The 21,482-nt window shown below is 50.1% G+C and overlaps 3 protein-coding genes across 4 annotated transcripts in view; 2 read left to right on the top strand and 1 right to left on the bottom strand.

The window, feature by feature from the left end:
• The window catches only part of PPP2R5D (protein phosphatase 2 regulatory subunit B'delta), a 32,359-nt gene extending 31,137 nt beyond the window's left edge, over positions 1-1,222 (bottom strand). Inside the window, exons 1-2 of the mRNA XM_062571367.1 lie at positions 1,145-1,222; positions 476-553 (exon numbers count right to left, since the gene is read on the bottom strand). Coding sequence (XP_062427351.1) covers positions 476-553; positions 1,145-1,171 — 105 coding nt within the window. The 5' untranslated portion in view covers positions 1,172-1,222. The remainder of the gene's footprint in view (positions 1-475; positions 554-1,144) is intronic.
• A 671-nt stretch (positions 1,223-1,893) lies between these two features.
• On the top strand, positions 1,894-4,171 carry LOC134138010 (testis-specific serine/threonine-protein kinase 4-like). Its single transcript, XM_062571195.1, has 4 exons — positions 1,894-2,262; positions 2,513-2,727; positions 3,247-3,619; positions 4,031-4,171. The coding sequence occupies exons 1-4, from the start codon at positions 1,894-1,896 to the stop codon at positions 4,169-4,171; spliced, it is 1,098 nt and encodes a 365-aa protein (XP_062427179.1).
• A 7,044-nt stretch (positions 4,172-11,215) lies between these two features.
• ABHD12 (abhydrolase domain containing 12, lysophospholipase) overlaps positions 11,216-21,482 on the top strand; it is a 40,389-nt gene continuing 30,122 nt past the window's right edge. For both annotated transcript variants that reach the window (XM_062571364.1, XM_062571366.1), the window contains exon 1: positions 11,216-11,443. In XM_062571364.1, coding sequence (XP_062427348.1) covers positions 11,280-11,443 — 164 coding nt within the window. In that variant the 5' untranslated portion in view covers positions 11,216-11,279. The remainder of the gene's footprint in view (positions 11,444-21,482) is intronic.

Below are 21,482 nucleotides of genomic sequence, written 5' to 3'. Positions count from 1 at the left end.
AAAAGAACAAGCTCCCTTTTCCTTGCTTCTCATCGCTCTCCCGCTCTGCCACAACAGAGCAGCGCTTTGCTCTGCTTCGTTCCGACAGGAGCACAGAAGCTGCTCCAATCCACTGGGCTTTTTCCCTCTTGCTAACGGTGGCTTCTCACCCTCTGCGGCCAGCTTGAGCATACTGCGGCCAGCTCGATGAGCGCTGGGCCCGGTGTCTCGCTCTCTCTCTTTCCTTTTTTTTTTTCCCCAGCACTGCAGGGCATCAGCCTCATCCTGCCTCTTCCACTGCCATCATTCCCTTCTGGCCATCCAGCTACATCTTAACTTTAATCTTCGCGACCACCTTCTCGGCAACTCCCTAGGGCGCTGGCGGGTGAGACACCTCATCCGACGGCCGGGCCTGAAGCACGCGAGGGCAGGGACGTTATCCTTCGCCCGAGGGGCGCAGGCACGCTGCCGCCTCCGAGGCGGGAGCCTTGCTTACCTCGTCTGAATTCTCTGCCCCACCATCCTTCCCGCTGCTGGCGGCCTTGGCGGCGCTTTTCGCGGCCTTGGGAGACTCCTGAAAGGACGAGAAGAGGCTCAGCGAATGCTTCGCCTTGCGCAGCAGTTTCCACATTGCCGCTCCGGGCGCCCCGCAGCTCCGCTCTGGCCCAGACCTCACCCACCCCCCCGCCTCAGGACGGGCCCCGCTGCCCGCACCTCCGCCTCGCTGCGGGGACGCGCGGCGGCGGCGGCCCGTCCCACCCGGGGCCGCGGAGCCCCGCGAGAGCGGTGACCTCCCCCCTCCCCCCCCAAAACTCGGGCACACGCCGGGTCGGCCCCGCACCGGGCGGGAAGGGGGCGGGGGAGGGAGGGGGCAGCCCCCGCCCCGCGCGCCCACGCGCGCGCCCCCGCCGCCCTCCTGCACCACCCGCCCCGCCCGTCCCGCGGCGGGCGCGCGCGCGCCCCCGCCCCCTGCCGGCCGCAGCACCGGGCGCGCGCGCGCCCGCGCGCGCGCCCGCCCGCCCAACGGCCGCGCGCCCCCGCCCAAGGGCCGCGCTGAGCGAAGGCCGCGGGAGGGAGGGAAGGAGAAAGCGGGCAGGCCCGGCCCCCCCCCCACGCCGACCGGCCCGAGGGCGGCACCCCCCCCCGCCGCCGCCGCCCGCCGCACCTTCTCCTTCTTGAGCTTGTAGGGCATGGTGAGCGCCGCGGCCCAGCCGCCCCGCGCCGCACCCGCCGCCGCCGCCGCCGCCGCCTGCGCCCGGGCCCGGCCGCAGCGCCCCGCTCCCATTGGGCGCAGCGCGCATGTCTGCCCAGCAACAACCTCCGCCGCCGCCGCTCATTGGGCGGCGGATGGGTTTTTTTTCTCATTGGCCACCAGCTGCCGGTGGAGCGCCGAGAGGCGGCGGCCCCGCCCCCCGAGGGGGAGGGGCCGGGGCGGGGTATCGCGCCCGCCGCAGGGCTGCCGCTTCCCCGCGGCCGGGCGGGGGCGGCCGCGACTCCGGCGGCGCCTGGGCGCGCTCCCCTAGCAGCGAGCTCCGGGTGACCCGGCCTGAGCAGGCGCTCTGCGGAGGTGTCCGCCGGTCTCAGCCGTTCCTCTGATCCCGGGCAGCGAGCGCGGGGCAGTGCGAGCGGGTGAAATCCACCTGCTCGATAGCGGGCGGATAAGTGTCACTTTCCCTCTGTGGCGGGGTCTCGCGGTGGCTCCTGCTGCAGGCGCTTCCCTGCAGCTTCTCAAATGGAGCCGTTGCCCTGAGGAACCTCCACAGGGCTCGGAACACCCCTAAAACCAGCTGCCCCCCCATCCCCAGGGCAGCGGAGGGGGGGGGGAGAGGGGGCGACAGGGAAGACTTGGGGATTGTGATGTCACCAGCGGGGGGAACCCCCACGGTTGTGATGTCACCAGAGGGGGGAACCCCCATGGCTGTGATGTCACCAGCGGGGGGGAATCCCCACGGCTGTGATGTCACCGGCAGGGGGAAGCCCGGGGGGCTGCGGCCTGAGGGAGGAGAAGGGGGGCCGGTCCCCACCGGGGGAGCCCCTGAGGCCCTGCTGTGGCCGCTGCCGGGTTCGCCGCCCGCGCACATGGCGGAGGCGGCCGCCCCAGCCACGCCAGTGGTGCTGGAGCAGTTCGGCTACCAACTGGAGCAGATGCTGGGCCACAGCACCTATGGGAAGGTGTACAAGGCGGTGGCCTGCCAGCAGCGGGCCCAGGTGGCCATCAAAGTCATCTCCAAAAGAAAGGCACCGGAGGAATATCTCAGAGAGCTCCTGCCCCATCACATCCAGGCAGGGGGACACGGAGGAGCATCAGGGAGCAGGGGGCATTGGAGAGGCTTTGGAGGGAGCCGGTGGGTTAGGGGGCTCAGGGGCGTCACAACGTGCTATTGGGCATGGTGGGCATTGGTGGGGCAGCAAGGGGTGAGGCTGGGGCACTGGGTGCAGGAGATGCAGCATTTTGTGGGGGCAGCAGCAATCTGGTGGGGGAGAGGGCTCTCTGGGACAGGCCTGTCCCCCGCTAACCCCTCCCTGCCTGCAGGTATTGAAGGGGCTGCACCACAAGCATCTCATCACCTTCTACCAGGCCATCGAGACCACGGCGCGGCACTACGTCATCATGGAGCTGGCCCCGTCAGGGAACGTTCTGCAGCGGGTGCAGTGCCAGGGACCCTGCCCTGAGAGCCTGGCAGGCCACTGGTTCTCCCAGTTGGTCCTCTGCCTGGCCTACCTCCACAGCAGGGCCATCGTCCACCGGTGGGTGAGCACCAGGGTGACAGGGTCCCTGCTGTGGCACCAGGAGGAAGCCCCCCCAGGCAGCAAGGCATTCATGGGCAAGGGGGAAGACCCTTGGGCCCCCCAAGTGCCTCCACACTCCCTGACTTCTACCTACTGCCAGTTTGCTCCTCTACCACTATCTGCCCCATAGCACTTACTTGCCTCCCACAGCTCCATTTACTTCATAATACCCATATCTGTCCCACTGAGCCCACATGGTCCACACCTGACCTCCACAGCCTCTATTTGCCACATAGTTCCCCTACCTGCCCCACAGCCTCCCATCTGCCACTGCACCACCTATCTGATCCCAACTGCCTCAAAACTTCCCTATCTGTCCCACAGCTCATCTGTGTCCCCTACTTTTCCCACACACCCTGTGTCTGACCTCCAAAGCCTCTATTTGCCCCCATTCCTCCTATGTGACCTGATGCACCTGTATCTGCGCTCCACGCTGGCATCTGCCCTGCAGACATCCTCACACCATGTTTCTCCTAGGGATCTGAAGTTGGAGAACCTCCTCCTGGACTGCCAGGACAACGTGAAGATCTCCATCTTCGGCTTCCCCCAGCGGGTGGCCCCGGAGGATGCCAACAAGGAGTCACCGGAAGCTTCCACATCTGCAGGGGCACCCACCAGGGGGTTGCTGAGCCGGACCTTCTGCGGGTCCTACGCCTATGCCTGCCCCAGGATCCTGCAGGCTCAGGCCTATGACCCCTTCCTGGCAGACACCTGGAGCGCCGGAGTCATCCTCTATGCCTTGCTCCTGGGCCACCTGCCCTTTGATGATACCAACATGAGGCGCCTCCTGCAGCAGATCCAGCAGCCTCCCATCTTCCCCTCACAGCAGCCTCTGCCCCAGGACTGCAAGGTGGGACTGGGGGGGGCAGCTGGGAGCACCAAGGGGCATTAGAGGGCGTTGGGGGCAGCAGAAGACAGATGGCAGCAGGGGAATGGGGGGCAGCTCTAGGGCGTTGAAGGGAGCTTGGGGCATGGGGTGGTGTTGAGGGCCATCTGGAAGGCACGGGAGGGGAGCTGGGGGCATCTAGGGGCACATGGGGGAGATGGAAGGCACTATAGGGGCTGTGAGGAGTAGTGGACTTAGAAGATATTGAGGGACATGGGCAGCCAGTAGCTGGAGGACAACCAAGGGACACCTGGAGGCAGCTAGGGGCACCAGGGGCGTGGGGGTCTCTCAGCTGATGGGGCTCCCCAGGTGACGGGGGTCCTCTCAGGCCTCGGGAGAGGCCCCGAGGCCCTCCCCCACTGCCCTGTCCCCCAGGATGTGATCCTGCGCCTGCTGTGCCCGGCCTCACAGCGCCTCTCAGCCCGGGAGCTCCTGCAGACCCCCTGGGTCTCTCGCTTCCTGCCCCCTGGCCCCCTGGGGGACCTGCCCTCTGACACAGAGGCCCCTGAGACATAATCCTCCCGCTGCAGTTTTGGGGACCCGCTCCCCCGGCTTTAGAGGACCTCTAATAAAAGCCTTGAGCCCTCCCTTGGCTCCCTCTTTCCTTGGGGACACCCCTGTAAAGGGGGGGGCTCTGCCAGAGGGGCCCTCCCCGTTTATTGTGGGCCAACCTGAAACATGCAAAATTCCCCTCCCTTTTCAGTGAGCCCCCCCCATTCGCAGCATGGTTTAGCCCGTCCCCCCTCAGCCAGTGGTTCAGTCCTTGCGCCCCCCGACGGATTGGTTCAGCTCCTTTCTATGGCCAACCTCCCCCCCCCCCCGCATCAGGCAGTGGTTCAGTCCAAACCTCTCCCTTCCCCGCGGGCGATGGTGCAGCCCCGCCACTGGCTTCGACCGAGAGCCCCACCCCGGCCACGTGGTGGCTCTTAAAAGGGCCACGCCTATAAAACTCCGGGTCACACCTTTCTCTTAAGGGGGAAACGTCCCCTTGGACTCCGGTGACGGCTGTATGACGCTAAGGGGATTCCGGAAGGGAGGGGCGATTTCTCGCCAGAGAGCCCGGGAGTGGGCGGGGCCGCAGGGCCTGGGGGCGGGGCCCCTCAGCCCCCGTGCCTGGTTCCCACGGAGTGGGGGTAAGTCCTATGCTAGTTTTATCTTTACTGGTTTTATAATCAGTTGCACAAAGCAGCTCAAGGGGCCTAAATGTTACTGTGTAAGAGCACAGAGCCACCATTTTATTGAGCAGGAAGACCAGAAAACTCGGAATAACGCTGTTTGTATCCCTAAAGCAGTGTCAGATTTGCAGCTGAGAAGTTGGGTTTCGATATGGAGGGAATGGGATTTCCTGCTACTTGACCAGAAACTTTATAGAAGAGGAACAAAAGCTAACACTAATATTTTTAATGAGATTTATGGATACAACACGAGTGATCCTGCCCAGCTAATTGCTTGCTTTTTCCTCTGAAAGCGCGCTTGGCAGTGAACTGCTTCCCAGCCTTACTTGAGGTCCAGTGCAATGCCCTTGTCTGTGGTGGAACCAGTCTTCCCCTTGTCTTGACAGTATGAGGTACTCGTATCTCTGACCCACTTTAATTTTCTTCTCTACCTCCCTCTTTCAAATGGAGCTTACACCTTAAAAGAGAAATTGGTTAAAAACAGGAAAGGTAGATAACAAGCAGCTACATTTGATCATCTTCTTTGACATGGAAACTGCTGCCAACATGTATTAGGTGAACCTCTTAATTGCACACATCTCTGCAAGGCAGTATAACTGATTTATGATCAGTTGTGCATCTGATAGGCTTGATTTACGCACATGAATCAGATGACTATCTGCAGTCTTCCTTCACTAACGCTGAAAAAGTCAGTATCCTCATTCGTTCTCTTCAGACCTGATTTCTTGCAAATGCACATGCCTGTGCAAACATGAGCGGCTGTGACCTGTGAATTATGCCAAAAAAAAAGAAAAAAAATATACGAAGTGTTAACGGTGTGATTTTTCTAAAAGTCAAAAGTGAAAAAAAAGTAGCCTGCAAAATGGATGAATACTTTCCCTTTGATCACTGTGCTTCAAGTTTATTTTTAATGAATTCTTATTTGGACCCAGCCAGTGAACTCAAACCCTGGGAGATATTTCCCCTGCTTTGGAGAATGGATTTAGGTGCCTGGCAGCAATAAACTCCCCCTCCATCCCATTTCACTTCTTCTTTCTATGTGGATGGATATTGCTTTCTGCCCAATGAACAGCAGAGGAAGTCCTGAAAATGGAAGGAGATTCCTAATCAGAGTGCATTGCCTATCAGGGGCCAGCCGGATGGCACGTTACTGAAACATTAAGTTTGTTCATTATTGTAGGTTATTAAGAGGAGCAATGATATGTCATTCCTGGAAGTAACTTTTTATGACAGAACTGAATAGATTATTGTTAGTAACATCAGTGCATTGAGATACCTGCTGTTTTGCTCTAAGCATCTCGCTACTTTCAGTCAAAATCGCTGAAGAAAAAATGCTCTAGCTGCAATTTTCACTGAACAAGCCTGATTCTAGACAGAGGCAGAGAACTGAAGACCACGCTGCTCAATACATGTGCTTTGGGGGGGGGGGCTCTAAGTAAGAAAGTGTACAAAGCCAGACTGAATAGTAAACAAGTAATCTAAAGGTGCCCACGAAGAGGCAGCTATTTCCTGTGTAACACTGCAGATCATGTCCCTGAGCAAGTCTGTTGACTGGTTTGCACATAGGTGCCAGTCTCAAAGGTAACGCTTTGCTTCGAGGAATTAGAATCATGGACTTCACAAGGATCCTGGCGGACCAGTACCTCCGGGTACTCGCTGAGCTTAAGCATAGAGACTTAGAGGTGCTCAGCTTAATTCTAGCTAATTGGCCCTTTCACCTGGAAAATCAGCGGAGAAAATCCCAAGTGTAGCAATGGAGTACATGGATATTTGGAAACGAGAAATCACCAGGCACCAAACTCTCATCTGGAAAGTGTAAATCTCTCAGCAAGTCATATAATGCTATTTTTATAGGAACTCTGTCAAGTTATATACTTTTCAAATTAACATTGTTCCAAGGGCTTTGTTTATGGCAGGCTCAGGCTCTCTTGTCTGTAGCACAACTGGAGTATGTGTTGTGTCTGTAAAGAGCTCTTGGCTCTACTGAAGAGGCTCCAAATTGCAGTGCCCTTAGGGTGAAATGTTTGACCGCTCTTACGCAAAGCTGTGGTTCGGGAATGCTTTTCTGTCCTTAGCTTCCAAGGATGGGAAAGTTATGCAAATTTTTTTTAGTGCATTCTCTTATAAATACTTAAATGTTTGGGCACCGAGTCTTGTGGCCCTTTGTGGGAGGACAGGGAGGGCAGTGTTTCCTCCCCTCTGATTCAGAAGAGGGTATTAGGGAAACCTATGTATTTAGTCTTCCCTTCTGGATAACAGCCTTTCCTAGCCTGTCTATGTTAATGTTTGCTACCTCAGAGCACCCATATCTCCTTCTTTGCTGATGCGGATGGCCACAGTGGAGCAGCACAGAATTTGCCCCCAAACCTGTCTAAGAAATGCTCTTAAAGCTAAGAGGAGAGCACGGGTGGGACATATGTCAACTTTTATCCCTTGATACTGAGAGATGCAACATCAGATGAGACCTCATGCATGTCTAGGATTGATATTCATTCAACTCTACCTCCAAACCCAGGGAAACCTGGTCAAATATAATATAGACTTCAGTCTCTCCAAGCTAGTTCCAGAAAAGACCGATGTTTGAGTTGGCCCCTGTGTTAGAAAGGATCTAGTTTGGCATCTGTAATTTAAAAAGTATTTCTCATTTCACCCCAAGGCTCTCAGAAATCGGTGAACTACAGCCCAGCGGGTATCAGGAGAGTGAATAAATGAACCAGCATTGCTGGAGAGGCATCCCCCTGTGTAGCAGACTGGAGTACCACCACATGTAGAGACTTTGTGTAACTCCTATGTCTTCATCCACCTCTGTATTTACTGTTCACTAGGGAAACTAGGTAGTGGCCAGGAGAATATCAGCAAGTGACTCCTCTGGAGCTGTCTGGAGCACTGTGTGATTAACTTTTTCAGGGCTAGTTTTACCCTCAGTAACCCTGATTTTGCTGCCTTCAGGAAGTCAGTGTGGAAGGATGGCTCCACAGCTACCTCAGTCTTAGCTCTCCACAGTTTCCTCTACGCAGTGAAACTTGGGGACAGCCAGGTGAGTCTTGATTCCTCTGCCAGCCTTATTAACTCTGAGAGGTGGATGTCAATTGTGCTAGGACATCCCCAGTTGCATTGAGCTCCCCCAAGGACTCCTGTGAAGGGGACTGTTTGGAAAAGAGGACTCCTCTGTTCTGTGCTTGGGTGCACAACTTTTCTGTTTATTAGCTCTCTCCAGCTAGTGTGAAGTATCTGACTGTATCTGCTACTGCTTTCTGTCTGTACCTGTCAGCCTGGGGAACTACTGTGATCCCTAGATACTCCATACCAGAGACTCAGGGTTATTGGATGTTTAGTCTGGGTTTGGGTTTGTATGGACAGTAGCATAGTTTGGGAACACTAGCTCAGGAGAGAGCTATGTTCTCACTGCAGTTTTCCTCTCATCTCCTCACAAGGATCATTTGTCAGCACAGTCAGTGTTATGTCTTTGCAATGAAGAATCAGAAACACTCCGCAAAGAGCTCACCCCCAATACAAGGACTGGATGAGGCTACAGAAACTGAAGCAAATCTCTTTGAAGTATTCCAAGGCGGCAACTGAACAAATCTAAACCACGATCTGACTTTGGTACCTTACAACTCAGTTTGTAGAAGTCAGTTGTGCCTAGCACATCTTTTTGGGAGTGCCCAGAGAGGATCTGTTGGTGCCTGCTGGAGGCATAGCAATTCCTGAAGTGTCTAAGATTCCAATGACAGAGGTGGTGATGGTGCTGGGGGTTGTTTCTCAGGGACTTGCAATGGGAGCTGGGTGCTATGCTGCAAAGGCAGAGCTGAAGGAGCGCTCAACCCACGGGACAGCCTGGCACTGTCCATCAAGCACAAACATGCTTAACCAACTTGAGCTAAAGAATTTCTATCGTGATTGATATGTAGGAAAAAAAGTCATTATTTGCTTGTAGCATCTGTTTTCCTGCCTTGTCCTGTCAGAGAGGAGCAGTTTGAGGAATACAAGGCTGTGGGTATCTGTCTTCCCAGCAGGTCTCTGCATTTCCCACCTTCATCAGCAGGGTGCACAGTCTCTCTCTGCTTTGCCCTCAGTGCACCCTTGTTGGCTTTTGCCCCCTTTTCAAGCACCTCCTCAGAGGTGATTGCTCTCTTTGCCTTTTTTGATTGCTCTGAATACCGCTGTGGTCTCCTGAGTCTTACCTCCCAATGGTTTTCTTACCAGGACTGACTCCTAGCTCTTTGAGGTTCCTTCAATGTTTCCTTCTCTTGGTTCTGTCTTTCATGGAGAACTGTTAGAGCTTCATCCATAACCAAACACATCTCCCAAGTTTACCTTGATAACTTTTTACTTAGGATCGGTGCTCAGCTTCTGTCCTCTGCTTTCCACCTTCCTCATCTCTAGGCAAGGCAAGTCTGTTCAGGTGCAGATGCCTGTGGAGAATACATGGTGGGAAGGAGACTCTCACTGTTGCAGTTCATCAGGCTATGGGCAAGGACACTTCCAGATCATTTCAGATGTGCAGAAACCCTAAAGAAGGTATCCTTGCCCACAGGGACAGTTTCCACTTTTGCTCTACCATAATCTTCATTTATGCCTTGAGCTAAGGAATCTCATTTCCTTTCCCAGCTTTTACTCTGACTGGACTTTCCCGTTCTTCCTGTACTCGTTCTCTTTGCATAACCACACTGGGTTACTAGCTGTTACGAAAACCTGTGGCAGCACATTCCCCAGGCTGCTTTGCATTGTTCAGGTAACGGATTTGGTGCGTGCAGATGGTAGGAGTACACCCTTCATGGCATGCCAGACTGTGCCTTCTGCCAGCTCTCCATAATTGCTGAGATAGTCAAGGACCGTATTTTAACAACAGCACTTTCCTTTTTGGTCCACCGTCTTTTCTTTGCTCCTGGAATTAATTCATAATGCTACATTTATTTTGAATCTCCATGTTGCATCAAGTATAGCAAGATAGAGAAGAAATAGATGCAGGAGAGCTGAGATCACTACTATCTGAAGAAAGAAATACATGTTTTTTAATAATTTCTCCACTTTTTTACTTTTGAAGAACACAGGAGATACCCTGGTAGATCAATTTGATGTTCTACATGTGACAGCAGCAGCAGGAGACACAGTGCACGACCACAGCTGCTTTCTCTAGTGCAGTGCTGTCTTGTTCCCTAGTGGTATGGATATGGAAATCTCCAGCCTTTGCCAAATTGGAACCAATGTTTTATTTATTCTGCCCCATTTCTATTTATTCTGCCCCATTTCCCTCCACTTGTTTCCAGTGCAGAATTCTCTCTCTGCTAAGGAAGCTGTACAGAAACATAAGCCTTGCTAGTGTGTGCCTGTGGAGGCAAACAGATGAGGATGTATTTTCTGAAATGTTTTTGTAACCTTCCCAAAAGGCTATAGAGCAAAAGGGCAGGCGGAACCATATCCTAAACTTTGAAAAGGTTGCTTTCTGCTTCAGGGAGAGGTTTGAAGGACAAAATACAGTGGAAGGTGATCACCTCAGGCTGTTCAGGGACCCAGACTATGATTGTATGTGTCAGCTCAGCACTTCACCCCCTTCCTCACTGCCGGCTTTGACAGGCACAGTTCCCGCTAGCTTTGTCTCTGCATCCTTGTAGCATACCTGCATGTTTCCCCATGCTTGAGCATGTGCTCCAGTCCTGGCAAAGTCCCAGGGCCCATCCATGGATGTGCAAACCACCTAGCGCTCCTTGGATTGCAGCTGCCCCATCAGCCTTGCAGAACCAGCCCTGTTTCTGCATTTCTTCACGCAGAGGCTGTTAAACAGCGCCAGCTTCACCCCCTTTCCCCCCCCCCAGCAGCAAGCAGACACCCACTTCCAAGTGCTTCCTGCACTCTGTTGAGCTTCCAACACAACATTTCGAGTCATCTTTTTTTTTTTCGTTTTTAATAACACTAAGGAGTATCCATCCCAGATTCCCTGGGAATCGCACGACTCCCCCGGCCTGTGCCGCCAGGGTCCAGCCAGGGCTGGGCTACGCTTCTCCTTGCGTGTGGCCACAGCAGCGCCAGGAGAAACGAGGGCTCTCCGCAGCCCCCAAAGCCCGCAGGGTTGCCCACTCGTGTCACCCTGCCCAAGGAAAACCCGGAGGCCGGAGCCTGCGTGCGCCGGCCGCGCATCCCCCTCTCCACCGCTGCTGCGCCTTCCAGGCCTCCCCTCAGGTAGCCAACAAAATGGCGGCTGGCGCTTTTGCCCGTTATAAATATGGCGCCGCGGCGCGCTATGTCAAGGCACGGAGGCGGGGGAGAAGGGTGGCGTCCATCTTGAGTGCGGGCAAGCGGTGGCTTTGTTTTGTCCGGAGCCCTTTCCGGTGGGTGCCGGCCGGCGGGGGCGGGGCGCGGGGCGGGCGGTGGCGGTGGCGGCGGCAGCGGCGGGTGTGCGCGCGCGGCTCCGCTCCGCTCTCGCCGTCTGCGGCTCCGCTCGCCCCGGCATGAGGAAGCGCAACGAGTCCGTCACCGTGGAGCATGAGCGCGCCGGCGCCGGCGCCGCCGCGCCGGCGCCGCCCGACAAGGGCTGCAGCCTGAGGCACAGCCTGCGCCTGCCCCCCGCTGCCGCCGCCGCCACCGCCGCGGGGATGAAGCGACCGCTGGGCAGGTCAGCGCGGGCCGGGGCCGGGGCGGGGGCGGGGGGGCTGCGCGCGGCGCTCCGCGCCCGTGGCGCGGCGTCGCCGCCCTCGCAGGGCCGCCGCGACCCCCGTCCCCGTCCCCTCTGGGCGGCCCGCGGGGGCGGCTCGGGAGCAGCGGCTCGCAGGGGGCTCCTGCGCCTTATTTAGTTCTTCACCCGTGTCCCTGTTCGCCTGGGGTGTCCGAGGAGATGCTGTCGCCCGCCGAGGCGGGCGGTGTCGCGGCCCGCAGGCAGCGCCCCGGGCTGTGGCGGCGGCCCGGGCGCGTCGCGATAGGCCTTTCGGTGCTCGGGGAGCGGCACGGGGCGCTCTGCCTCTCCATCCTCCCTCACCCCCCCCCCCCCCCCCAAAAAAAAAAAAAAAAAAAAAAAAAATCCGATGGCTTCGGTCCTTTCGCCGCCCTAGGTAATCCCTCAGACCAGGGGTGTCCAAGCGGCGTGTTACTGACCGCTCCGGCCTTCTGAGCGTGGCTCGGGGCTCTTACAGAACAGTTAGCAGGCAATTTTTTTTTTTTCCTCGCTCTCTTCCATGTTGAGCCTTTGAAGCCTGTTTCAGAAGTCCCTCAAGTCCTGCATGTGTCTTGGGCTTTCTGTCAGGCACTGTGTACCGTATAGCGGTGCTTCTCAAAGTCTTGACGTTAAGAAATGCTTTATGCGTTCGGAGGCTGCTTTCCCTTTTCTACACTTAAAAAAAAAAAAAAAAAAAAAAAAAAACTCTCACCCTAAAGAACACTCACATCCCAAACCCTATGGACCGTCCTGTGCCAAAATGGTGTTTATCAACTGAAAAACAAGGCAGAACCCTTGCTTATGTACTTCTCTGTTTTTTCTACTTCCCTGGGCTGGTGGGAATTGTGGTGTGTCTTGCTTACAGCCTTTTAAGTGGGCTTCCTTTGCTTGCTCCTCATCTGTGAGCCATGCGACAGTGGCCTGCAGGCAAGTCACCTGGGCCTGCTGGTACCCTCTGGGTATCCTTTTCTGAAGGATAACAAATATAATGCTAGAGTGTGAATCTTAGTGTGCCTGAATGAGAGGTGCCATGGGAGGTTCTGGGCAGCACCTGTATCTCCAGGCATCCCGTGTTCTTCCATTTGGACCTTGTATCCTGCCTTTGACATGGATAACTGCTGTACTTCAGGAAGAATATGAAAAGGGCAAGCATGTGCTCCCTTGGGACAACCTTGCAGGAATCTGTGGCAAGCAGCTTCCTGTGCCGGAGCTTGGATATCCACTGGATATCAAATTAGTACTTGAATCTGTTAAACCATCCATCTGTTATATTACTCTTACGCTCCAGGTTCCAGAAACTGGAGGGAAGCAAAAACTCTGACAGCTGCAAAGGTTACTGGAATGGTGGAGGGGGTGTAATATCTGGACATGAGAATTAGTACCCTGAAAGCAAACTATTTCTAGCAACATGCTTGTTGGTGAAATAGTTAAAAGTCAGCACTTGTGGTGGCTGTGATTTCCCCATTTGGGGGAAGTGGGGCTGTCAGCGTTCCTTGCTGGTGATGGTGACTTTCTCTGCAGGCTTGGGAAAAGAGCACATGTTTGATTTCAGTATTTGGTTTTCCATCTCTTTTAGGAAATGATATAGACCACTAGTTTAAAAAAATAAGTGGGGGGGGGCAGAGGGGTAGGCCCGCTCTACAATAGCCTGAAGTGGCTGTGGTTCTGTGACCCAGGACTGATCGCATGGCTGACTGCATGGTATGGGAGTGCTGGGGAGGGGAGAGGGGGGGCTGTAGAGGCAGTGACAATGTTTTTTGTGGTGATGGCAAGAGATTTAAAGTAGTAGCAGAGCTTGTGTGTGCCTTCCCCAGCAGGGCTTTTTGTGTCCGCATGCAATTCCTCAGCAAAAGTCAAATAGCACGTAACTGCAAGTGTAAGCAATGTTTGAAGAATATCTGCTGACTTACAGCAGGAGCTTATGCTTCCAGCAGTATATACTTTTATTTATTATTATTTAAGTTTAACAGCATTGTATCTGTCCCTTAGTTCTGGTTCAGTCATGTCATCACCCAGGGCTCGCTCATTCGAGAACTGAAATTCATTCTGAAGAGGTGACTGTGCGCTTGAACTGCTCTGTTACATAAACTCTGCATGTGCGTATGTACATGTATAATGGAGATGGATATCTCTGTGGCTTAAGTGGTTTACAAACAAAGAAACAATAGAGGTATTTCTGCCTTTCTTCCATAGGTAGCAAGAAAAAAAAAAAAAAAGTAGTAGTTATCTAAGAAGTTTACCAGTGATTGCTTTGAAACTCTCAGTTCCTCTGAAAACCAAATTGTTCACAGATATTTTACCTGAAACTGTTAAATTCAATATTGCAGTATTACAGCAGCATGTGGTGCAAAAATGGATTTCCTGGTATGTGTTTTGTGTAGATGGGTATTCCTGTAACATTTGAGTTACGATGCATTTTCCACTTGACAGTGTTTAAACTAGGTGCTAGATGGTTATCAAGGTAGCAGTGCATTTTGTGCAGAATGGTCATAGCAGATTAATGTTTGAAGAGTGGTTCTGTGGTTGTTGCTGTAACTCATTTTTTGTGGTAAGTGGCTGGGATGTTTTGAAGAAATGCATTTATGCACACTTGGATATAGAAGACCTTTATGTAGGAGCACAGAGAATAAAGAAAACAGTAAGCTTAACACTAGCTTTGCTGTCAAAGCAGATTTGCCCCTTTCACTTCTGCTGAACCCTGGTCCTTGTGGCAAACAGACTCATAATTACTACCGTTCTGTTCTGTGCCTTGGTTCTTATCTAGGCTTTATTAGCCCCAATTCATAGTCAGACCTTAGACCTGAAGAACTGAGTATTAATTTTGCCATTCATTTGCAAACAAGTGTTTGCAGGAGAGTAAGGATAAAACTCATTTCTGTCTTTCTCCTTACTGTGAAGAGCTGCAAACACAAGGTGTGTAAGTGTACATCTAGACAGTTGTCTCCCTGCAGAAGCCTGCTGTCCTGTGGCCTGTCTCTTCGTTACCTTCACTGTCTTAGCTGTTAGCAACCCCTTATTCCTGGCACAGGTCCCTGCAAGGTGGTTTTTTTCTTTCTTTTCTTTTTCTTTCCCCCTTTTTTTTTTCTGACAGCCTTCCCTGGGCCATCAAACCCATGTATCCCACAAGCTAGAAATGAAGGTGTTATAATGCTGTTAACTGTAATTACCCACATTTGCCTTCTTGCTAGTCACATGCAGCTTTTTCAAGTGTTTCCCTTCAAAGGCAGAAGGCTTCTCATGGTACCTTATTCTGGGTATCTTATGAAAATACAATGAGATGCTACAGACCAGAGACAACAGCCTGTCAGAGCTTCCTGATTGCATCTTCCCTGCAGATGTGTTTGAATTTGGCTGGGTCACCAAGTGTGCCCAGGCCCGTGAAATGCAACTTGGGGTGTCCCTTGTTATCCCACTGCCCCAGTATCCAGGTGTTTCTTTGGATTTGAGCAGAATTCCCTCCGCTGCCAGGAAACTTGTTCAGTTCTATCTGTCTTTCCTTGTCTCTCTAGGCCTAACCTATCCCTTCCTGCTCTTATCCTGTCTAGCACCATTTGCACTGCCTTTTAGGACTATTCCAGTCTAGTCACTGTAGCAGAAATGACAAATTTATCAATTCCTCTCCTGCAAGCTTTCTTCCACACCTTCCTTAAGAATTTTTTTCCATGTGAGGTTTTTGCGCCGTTGTCTCTTCAGTTGCTGTCTTCGGGTTGAACCAGTTACTTTGCTAGTGCTCTACAAGGAAGTGCTGCTTGTATATAGATGTTGTATCAGCCATGCAGGCTTCTATGTACTTTTTTTCTTTGCTGATTCCACCTGCCTGCTGGGTAGCCTCAGCTATTCCAGTTCCTCATTATTACCTAAGCAAAGTTCATGAAGGAACTGTGAAAGTTTCCATTCATTGGCCAGTGCTTTCACCCACAATAACTATAGATTTAATCACTTTCTCATTCTCATCTGAATGTGAAAACTTGTTCTATTTTTTTAACAGCTTTCCAAGAGGATGCACAGTTTTATATATATATATATATATATTTTATATGTTATATATATATATAAAACATTTTCCCCTGCTACGATCTGTTGAAATGGGATTGTGTAATGACTTCCACATGTGTATACATGTAATCTTTCTGTTTGCTCTTTTTGTTTTATGAATGGGAACTTAGTGGCTGTGTCTAAATTCTGGTCTGTCTTGTGTATTCTCAGTTGTTTGGACAGCTTATGCCTAGGTGAGTGTCCCTGAACTACTGTTACTTCTACTTGTAACTTAGTTTTGGTGATCAGATGTTAGGTCTCTGCATTATCTTCCCAGTTTAATTAGCCATTGGAGCCACTGTATTTCTTTTATCATGTTCCTCTACCTTCCTCCCCCGAAACACACGCTCCTTCTCTTAAAGATATAGAATTCATTTAGCTCAAATAGCAAGACTGCCTGCAATGTCCAAATTAGGTGAATTTTTAAGCCTCAATAATTTGTGAGGGCATCTTATTGATGCATACCTGGCAATACTTCTATGCATCAGTGCGTTACTGTTCAAGCATGTCGTCTTTTGCCATGTTGTTAATTTAATTTTTTTTTTTTTAGGTGTGGTTTACTCTGTTTCAGGCATCTCTTGAGACTTCTAACATCCTCTTGCAGATTTCTTGGTGGTCTAAAGTTTCTTTCTTTAGACCCAATTTTCCTATGAGCTTCTCTGTAATTTCTGTAATAGAACGAAGAATTTTTCTGCTGCATCTGCTCTGTGCTATGGCATCCTGCACTCCCTGAGCAGTTGTCTCTAGCTCTCTGTATTTCTCAGGGAGGGCTTTGAGTACACTTCCTATGGATTCTGAAGACAATTCGCTCCCTGTAACTGATTTTTGTGTCTCCTTGAACTCCTTGTTTCGTTGCAATGTCATACTTCTGATATCCTACAGGCCCATGGATTCAGTTGCTCTGCTTTGATGCCTTAAGCTTGAATGATTAATTACTGCATTGTTATTAATAGTTGCTACTGTTTAATTCCTATGAAGTCATCTTCTACTTGTGCTTGTTTCACTGTATCTAAACTTCCTGATGTGGGCAGTTCTGGGGAACTCTTGGGATCAAGGTGTACTTTCCAGCCACGAGTGGAAGGAAGATGTCTTTGTGGGGACGAGGATCTTCTCAGTGATGCAATATCTTCTGTACCCTTGTTCTATTTCCAAGCTGGTTTTGCTTTCACAGAGTATCTGTGACCTAGTTACGACAAGTTCATTTTTGAAGGTGGCTTGCTTTCCTGTTATAAATGGCACGTTGATGCCTAAGCAGCTTGGTTTGCTTCAAATTGAGTTCTGTGCAAAATAAGTCACAGGACATAGGTGCAAATGCATAGGTTTCCTCCGGGATGCAGTAATTTGTATTTCTCTTTGGTGGAATCAGCATGATGTCATTTTAATGAAAACTAACTATGGTGGCATTTCATCTCCAGAATCTGCTGCTATGATACCTGCAAGAGGCCTGCTACACCTTCTAAGCAGGATTCCTGCCATGGATGAAGAGTCTTGCCTACTGCATCCAGTTTTGTTTGAAAGGCACCATGTATGCTAGTCCTTTTAGGAGGCTACAACTAATTTGCTTTAGTCTTCTAGTCCTAGAAAGCAGGTCAGGTTATTATGGTAAACGTATCAGGATGTGAAATTAGTGAACAGGTTTCCACTGCAGTTCCCCTAGAAAACTCTGTGTTCTGAAAGCTCAGTAGGTAATGCAGTCTGGAACCCATCACTGTCCTGTAAATATCAGACCACTGGTGTTACAGTAGTGGACAGCTTTTGGCATCAAGAGCAAGTGATTATAAGCAAGGCAGACTCCCTGAGTAGGGCTGTAAGGTGAGAATACTATCTGGCCGTGGTTGAATCAGTACTACGGGAGGATTATAAGAATGTGCTTTCTGCTGTTTTAAAAGGATAACAGGGGACTTAGGAGACTCTAAATTCAAGCCTGCAGTGGCATCTGTGCAATTCTAATGATAAAAGTCAATTTGGGATGACAGTCAATTTTAATGGTAAGAGTAAATGGAAGAAACTTTAGCAGCTAAATATGTGTCAATGAAAGTAGATTGCCCTGTGAAAAAGTGGGCTCTCTGTGGAAAATATGACTGTTTTATCAAGACTATGACCAGACTGATGAAAGCATCAGTGGTAAAATTGTTTCTGCAAAGCACTTGACTTTGCACTGCATCCCCTTATTAAAAGGGCTTGCACTGTTAATGGAACACATATTAGCTGTATTGAAAACTAGCTCAGTGACAGGTCTTGAGAGTAGCTGTTAATGGAGAGAGAAACAACTGGGAGATTCTCTTGAGACTGTTTCTTGGATCAGTGTAAGTAATTTTGTCTCAGCGGGATGGTAGATGCACAGTTACTGCTGGTAAAACCGGGGTGGGGGGGAGCAGAGGGTTCACGAGGTAATGAACAGGGCAGTTCGGGGAGCTGCATCAACTGGTGAAGAGTTCAACAAGAACATAGGTTAAACAGAGCTGGAGGCAAGGCAGAATAATTAGGGAGAGTGTAAAGGTTGTGACTGTAGGGGCTGAAACGTAGATAATGTGTGAAATCACTCTTAGTCACCCTGCAGGCTGTCAGTGTGTCCTTTCACCCAGGCCTTGTGTGAGCTCCATACCTCGAAATAAAATTATCATCAGGCCTTTGCACTTTTGCCTTGCTGGCATATTTCTTTCTGTCTCAAAGCAGTCAAGTGTTGGTAAAGGAACGTAACACTGAGCTTTGGAAATCTGTCCCTTCTTTAATGAAGGCAATTTAAATTTGCGAGAAGAGTTTTCTAATATTAGCCTTTATGTGCCTTGATCATTTAAGTCTATGATTATTGAACTGAGCTAACAGGAACGATGGCTGTGTTTACTTTTCAAATTAAACTATTTGTTTAACCTAGATTTATTTTCCTGCAAAGTAATGTAAGAAGTCTTACTGTGCACTACAGCAATAGAAAAGATTAGACCAAGAAAATTAAGTATTTTCAAATGTTTATTTTCAGGTTCCACAGCTGCCCTCTCCAATCTTGTATAAAACAACCTATCAAATCTCAGAAAGAGAATTTTAGAAATTGAAAGAAGAGCATGGGGAAAAACTCAGGCGCTGACTTTTTCCCCCCCCCCTGAAGCTAGCAAATACCTGAAGCAAAACCTCTTCCAAAGGAGGGCATATATAATTGCATTGTGTAAGTACTTTAATCTGTGGGATTTATTAATTTTTTTTTCCTCTGGAACGACCAGCCTTGCTTTTTCGGCAAGTAACTTCCATATACGAATAGATGCAAAACTGTTCTAACCACATAACAATATAGTATTCCTATACTAACTCCTTTCAAGCCTGGAGTTGTCCTATCACAGTTGGGAAGAAGAAGAGGTGTTTTTCAGTTACCTTCCTCCTGTTTAACTAGGAGTGATGCTTGAATAGCAAGAATTGGTATTTCTTCCAGGCTTCTCTGGAGAGAACTGATCTGGAGGTCAAACTGTGGGCCTTTCTCTTTCAGTTGTAATACACTTCTTTTTTTTTGTCTGTCAAGCAGAGCAAATACAAATATTTGAAACCTCAAATACCCTACTTTGCTGTAATATCTCTTCTGTTGTTCTGAACTTGAGTAATAGCATTCAAATCAGGACTGACCAGCTGAAAATGCAGCTTAATTCTTCCTGCAGAAGAGGCTGCTGTTGAATACTATTGAAATGAGGTTGTGTGGAACCTGACCTCTTCCTGTCACTAGAGGTGTGCAGAATAAAGGACTTGTGCTATAACTGAGGGGGAAAAAAAAAAAAAACCTTCGAAGAAAATTTCACTTTTCAGTGGGATACGTTCAAGCTCAGAGCAGAGAACAGTAAATGCGTTTATACTGTCTAGAGATTGCTGTGCTATTTGCTGGCCTTTGCCTGAGGTGATTTCTCCAAAACAGATGCCTACACAACTGAGTGATGTAAATGAAGTTTCGAAGCCAGTGCTTGCAGCTTGCAACATCCTGTGCTTGTGGGTGAAAGCACATGTGTGGAAGATGCTTGAGTGGATTTTTACTTGGCATCCCCAGGGAGCGAAGTCTGTCTCTTTCTCCCCTAAAGCGGTCTAGTGGCCATGCCTTGCTTTTTGTGGAGTTGTGATTGGTTTCAGAGCAGCCTTAGGAAGCAAGCACAAAGCTGAAAATATAAATTTGATGCTGCTGAATATGAAAACTCTGAATGGGACACAGTTGTTGGAAATACTTGTTCCATAGTCCTGAAACACAGGAAGTTCCACCTGAATATAAGGAAGAACTTCTTCACTGTGAGAGTGACAGCACTGGAACAGGTTGCCCAGGGAGGTTGTGGAGTCGTCTTCTCTGGAGATGCTCAAAAGCCGCCTGGACGTGATCCTGTGCAACGTGCTGTAGGTGACCCTGTTTGAGCAGGAGGGTGGGCTAGATGATCTCCAGAGGTCCCTTCCAACCTCACCGGTTCTGTGATTCTGTGATAGTCCTTGCAAAGCCAGGAGTAAAGCAGTTACTAACCTTTTCTTTCAATTTACAATAGTTCTGCATTGTCTCTGTAGTAAAGTGTCTTTTTTTCCCCCTTCAGGTACCAGAGTAGGGACCACATATGCTTTGAACTTCATGTCAGATTGATGTGCAGGGCTAGAAAATGTCCAGTTTTCCACACAGCAGCCAAGTAGGAACTCCAGCACCTGGTGTTCGGCTTCCTTGAGTGCGCTTGTTTTGGCATGGCTCTTAGATCTTTGCAGTGTGAGCAAAGGCTCTGGTTTTAATTGTCAGCTTAATGCTTCAAGCCCTGTGCTTGACTTAGGAGTTACGTCTTCAACAAGCTGATACCTAAAGCCAGAATCCTTGAATAAAAGCATAGATGAAAGCAGGAATGGATTAATCTTTCTGGAACGACCCCTTGCTCTGTATCTATTGGTACATCTGTTCTTTAATTTGCGCTGTGCCTTTATGGGCTGTGCGCTGTTCGTTAAGCCTCTTTTAAGCAGGTCACAATTGCAGGGGGCATTGGTGACCGCCAGCTAAATGCAACTGCAATCAGCTGACGGTCAGCATATGTAATGTTTTGGCATTGTTCAATGCTCTTGTTTGTATGCCCCTAAAAGGGAACTGTTCGTTCATTGTAATCCAAATGGTTTACTAGTGATGTGTTCTGCATCTAAAAGGTGGTAGTATCCTGGCTAATACAAAGCTTCCCCCCCCCCTTTTAGTTAGGCTTTCAAAGAGGAATGGCTTCTGATGCCTACCAGAAAAGGCAGAGCTGCTGAAGTTGGAAATAGATAAGAAAACCGTCTTCACGCATTTGAAAGGAGAAAGGTCTACAGTAAACAAATGGGACTTCTGCTTGAGTGCTTAGAAGACAGCCAGCGCCTGCCAGTAGTGATAATTCTCAAGTTGCGTATTGGTGGCTATCTCCCTAATTCTTGCAATGGTTTTGTGGAAAGGTTTCATGCTTGCAAAGCTGTGCAGCTCGATAACATGGACCTGTTCATACATGCGCGTCCATAGTAATAAAATCTCAATGAATTCCTGTTGTTGCTGCAGGGTTAACACAGCATGCAAGCCTGGCAGGCTTACAGCATGGTTGCAGCGAGTTTAAGTGTCGGCACCAGAGAAGGGACCGTATTGTATGTACGCTTGGCTGTATTGTATGCTTTTCAATTATGGCACGCATTCAGTCAGCAGCTCTATTAAACTGCAGGTAGAAACTGAAGTATGATATTTCTGAACTGATTTTGCTCTTGAAGCAACACTTCTGCAGCCTACTGTTCCTCCCCTCTAAAGAGTATGGGAGGGAGAAGTTGTTCTGCCTCAATAAAAAAAAAACGGCTCGGCTGATCTCAAGCTCCTGTTTTGTACTTCTGGTCCTGTTTAAGTCTTTCTCATTTATGTTCTGTTTTTTTCCTCTTTCACTTGCAGATAGCCTTGTGTTTCCCTAGCTCGTGGGCTAGCGAGGAGGTTGTGCCTTTAATATAAAACAGCTGTCAGCTGTGAAATAAGTGG

The sequence above is a fragment of the Rhea pennata genome, chromosome 3, assembly GCF_028389875.1.
Source record: "Rhea pennata isolate bPtePen1 chromosome 3, bPtePen1.pri, whole genome shotgun sequence".
Lineage (NCBI taxonomy): Eukaryota > Metazoa > Chordata > Aves > Rheiformes > Rheidae > Rhea > Rhea pennata.
The sequence above is the reverse complement of the archived record's forward strand: the minus strand, read 5'-3'. Positions and strand labels throughout refer to the sequence as shown.